Genomic DNA, 4124 nt, shown 5'->3' on the forward strand with positions numbered 1-4124 from the left:
GCCCGGCCTCGGCGCCGTGCAGGATCTGCAGCAGCAGTGGCAGGCAGCCGGAGCGGCGCATGGCCACGCAGCTTTCGGGCGAGCCAGACATGGCGAGCAGCGTGCGTGCGGTGTCCTCCTGGTCACGTGTTGCCAGCATGGACAGCAGCCAGAACACCACCTCCACCTGCAGGGGACCGGGAGAGGCAAGGTCGGAGGTGGGGTCTCTGCCGCCTGCCCTCCCTTGCCAGGATGGGTCCGGGGCGTCAGGGGCCCCCTAAAACACCGGGAGTCCTGTGACCTCAGCACACCCTCACCAGTCTCACCGCAGTATATCCTCTCCCCCCAGGGGGAGGCCCACACACCTAGGGGGATGGATGGGTGGGGGCGACAGAGGCATACACACTCTGTGGAGATGACCTCAGCCCAGGAGGGTCAAATGCTACTGTGGGGGATCCTCCCATATCTGGGAATGCAGACTGAACCGTTTAGAAGGCCTCCAAACACACAGGGCGACTTTCCTGACCACCAGCCTCAGCGCGAGCCCCACTGCAGGGTGGCCCCTCGAAACCTGGGGGGCTGGACAAAGGTGGGAGGCCAGCCTGCCTCGCTGTACACCCCAGCCAGCTGCCCCCGACCCAGACCCCGCCCTCACCTTGCTGTTGCCCGGCTGAGGGGTGCCATCGCTGGTATGCGTGGAGACCTCCACCTCAGGGTCCTCGTCCACGGGCACTGATCTCACCGCCAGCAGGGCCTGTAGGGAAAGCACTAGGCTTGGGGGCTCACCCTGGGTGTACCCCACAAAGCCCCCAGGCTGCTGATGCTGGCCCACCTTCTGGGTTGAGATGGGGGATGAGGGGAGCTTCAGGCCGATTACCGCGCCATGGGCAGGGCCTGGGGCTGCCCCACCCGGCTCTGGTTCCGCCCATGGTACCTGGGGCTCGGTCTGCTGCACCCGGTCCTGTGCCTCCAGCAGTTCCTTATCGATCTGCTCCAGGCGCGACGCGCGGATCTGTGTGGTACACAGGCGCTGGGCCACACCGCCTCGGCTCCGACTCTGCTCACTCCCACCGAGGCTCCGCCTACTGTCTATAGCCCACCCTGTCCTTCTAAGACTCCACCCACTCCCGGTTCTGACCCCGCCCACTCCCACTGTGGCTCCGCCTACTCACGCTGTGGCTCTGTCCACTGTCTAGAACTCACCGTCCTCCCACCCACTCCCTGATCTAGTTTCACCCACTCGTTCCCTGTTCTGGCTCCACCCAGTGTCTATACCCGGCCCCCAGACTCACTCCACCCACTCTCAGATGTGGTCACACCCCCTGACCAAATCAACGCCAATAGCCTGTTCAGATCGGCTTCAAAAATCCTTTGTCGTGGAGTCCATTACGACTCATAGCGACCCTCTAGGACATAAAACTGCCCCACAGAGTTTCCAAGGCTGTAATCTTTACAGAAGCCGACTGCCACATCTTTCTGCTGCAGAGCGCCGGGTGAGTTGGAACCGCCCACCTTTTGGCTACCAGTGGAGCACTTAATCACTGCACCACCAGGGCTCCTTAGAGCTGCTTCAACCACTGTTTAGACCCCGCCCCTTCTTTCTAGGACTCCACCCACAGTGGTCTCAGCTCTATGATTCGCCCACCAGCACATGGCTCCACCCCCCATTCCCAAACTCCACCCACAGCAGTCTCTACCCTCTGATTCGCCCATGGCATATGTCTCCACCCACTCCCAGACCTGGTTCCACACAGTCCCAGATCTGGCCCCACCCATCAACTCAATCAACGCCAATAGCTTGTTCAGACCCTCTCCAACCACTTTCTAGATCCCGCCCCTTCCTTCTAGGACTCCATCCATAGGGATCTCCGCTCACTGATTCGCTCAAGGCATGTGACTCCGCCCACAGCGGTCTCTGCCCTCTGACTTCCGGCCGCATATGGTTACGCCCCCTCAACCAGACCCCGCCCCCCCGCGAGCGCCCCGCCCCCTCCATCCCCGCTGTTCACCTGCGCTCGCTGCACCATCTCGTCTGAGGTCCCGAAGCGCTCCTCCATCAGCGAGCGAATGTGCTGCGCTTCGAACTCCAGCTGCTGCCGGATCAAGTCCATCTGCATCGAGAACTGCTGGGAAGGGCGGGCAGGCTGCAGTGAGGGGGCGCCCTGCCCTCCCCCGCCCCCGGTTCCCCCCAGGACCCCTGGCACCCCAGCCACTCACCGTCTCCACGTGCGGCAGCTCGTCCAGGCGCTTGGACAGGCCTTGCAGCTGGGAGTAATACCATAGCTTCTCCTTCTCCTCCTTCTCGATCTCATTCAGCAGGAAGCACCTGGGGGGTGGGGCGCAAGGGCGGCGTGTCACAGATGTGCTGGCCATCTGAGGTCGGCCTGCCAAGTTCCCCAGGCAGCCTGGCAGTGCCTTCTGGTGGGGCTCCCAGCACTGCGGGGGATGGGGGTCGGCTGTGGTTAACTGAGTGGGCCACAGAAAATGAATTAAAGGGGAGAAAGGTATTCCCTTGTCACGGCTCCTCCTCTGAGGAAGTCTCTGACTGGGGCTGTTCCCTTCAGCACTTGCTAATCATCTCCCTCTACCCAATACAAGCAGGCTTCAGGCTCGGAGCACTCAAGGCGCCACAGAATCCCCCTCTCAACCCTGTGGGGAGATGCTGCTACTCCCATTTTTCACTGAGGCCGGAAGGGGATAGGGGACTCTCCTGAGGTCACACAGTGCACAAGGACTTGACGCCAGGCCCCTCACAAACTGCCCCGTCTGAGCCGACCCAACTGAACCAGGCGGCCCAGACCTGCCCCCCTCTGCTGGCCCCAAGCCCAGCTTCCTTGGGCCTCAGCTCTCTCTCCACAAAGGCTGCCTTGAGCTCCACTGGCTCCAGGCCTGCCTCCGAGCCCTGGTGACAAACGTGGCCCTGTCCCAAGCAATGCCTGTGTGTCAAGGACTCCTGGGGAGTCCCCTCTGCCAGGAACCCCGTCCTCTGCTCTGTCTCCCACTGAGGCTGCGAGGCTGTGCCGGCTCACCGTTCCCGGTCCAGCTCCTCCAGCAGGCGGATGGTGGCCCGGCTTGGCTCCCCAGCGCTGTCCTTGGAGGGCCCGGAGCCGTGCAGGGGGCTTCCCTCAGGGCTCCGGGTGGGGGGCTCGGGGCCCAGGGCCGGTGGCTGGAACTTGAGGTTGTACAGGCTGGAGATGTCCATTTGCAGGGCTGGGTGGGGAGGAGGGGAGGGCGGCAGTCAGTGTTGGCCCAGCCCCTCATCTTCCCAGCCCCCGGAGCGCAGGGCGCCGTCACCTTTCAGCTGCTCCAGCACCTCCGTCTGCCCCGAGGACACCAGCACGCGGGCCTCCTGCTCCAGCTTGCCCTGTAGATGCTGCAGCACCTCCTGAGGGCAGAGGGGGCATCAGTGCTGGGTGCTGCCCCTGGCTGCCTGCCCACCTCCCAGGGCCCAGCCCCTAGCGTCTGTCTCCGTGGCCCGGCTGTGTCCCCCGTCCAGCCCCTGGCGTCTGTCCCCGTGGCCGGGCTGTGTCCCCCGTCCAGCCCCTGGTCTCTGTGCCTGGGGCCCGGCTGTGTCCCCATCCAGCCCCACCCCCACCTTCATGCCCGACGTCTCCGTCTCCAGCTTGGATAGGTGGCTCGAGTTGTCCCTCAGCTCCTGCCTCAGGTGGCTGTTCTCGGCCTTCAAGGCCTCCACCTGCCGTACCAGCTGCTCGTACGATGCCACGGAGCTCGTCATCTTCAGCTCCTGCAGCGCCTAGGGCCACAGGGTCAGGGGTCACCGAGGGTCTGGGGAGGGGGTGGCCGGCACCCCGAGACAGCCCTGGCCCTGAGCCCCAGGCTTCCCGCCAGTCCTGGGGTGAGTCTGGCAGGAGCGGCTGGCACGGCCGGTCGGGGAATCCAGGCACAGACGGCATGGCAGATGGAGTGACAGACACAGAGACGAGGGGATAGGGAGGCAGGGACAGAGCCCCAGACGGACGTTCAGACGCAGCCCAAACGGCCCACTGCTGATGAGTCGGCCCCTCCCGGCTGGGCTCCCGGGCACACATGCTGACAGCCGGGCGGACGGACGGACAGACTGACAGCTGAGACCCACCCCTGGAGAAGCACGCCTACTCAGAGGCTGACAGGTGGAAAGGCAGGTG

The 4124-nt window shown here is 64.3% G+C and overlaps 1 protein-coding gene across 1 annotated transcript in view; it reads right to left on the reverse strand.

The window, feature by feature from the left end:
• The window catches only part of APC2 (APC regulator of WNT signaling pathway 2), a 21327-nt gene extending 17612 nt beyond the window's left edge, over nt 1–3715 (reverse strand). The window contains exons 1-8 of the mRNA XM_004378679.1: nt 3575–3715; nt 3274–3364; nt 3009–3189; nt 2197–2305; nt 1989–2105; nt 914–991; nt 635–733; nt 3–166 (exon numbers count right to left, since the gene is read on the reverse strand). Of these exons, the coding sequence (XP_004378736.1) occupies nt 3–166; nt 635–733; nt 914–991; nt 1989–2105; nt 2197–2305; nt 3009–3189; nt 3274–3364; nt 3575–3715 (980 nt within the window). The remainder of the gene's footprint in view (nt 1–2; nt 167–634; nt 734–913; nt 992–1988; nt 2106–2196; nt 2306–3008; nt 3190–3273; nt 3365–3574) is intronic.
• Nucleotides 3716–4124: the final 409 nt, after the last annotated feature.

The sequence above is a fragment of the Trichechus manatus genome, unplaced genomic scaffold, assembly GCF_000243295.1.
Source record: "Trichechus manatus latirostris isolate Lorelei unplaced genomic scaffold, TriManLat1.0 scaffold00057, whole genome shotgun sequence".
Classification (NCBI taxonomy): Eukaryota; Metazoa; Chordata; class Mammalia; order Sirenia; family Trichechidae; genus Trichechus; species Trichechus manatus.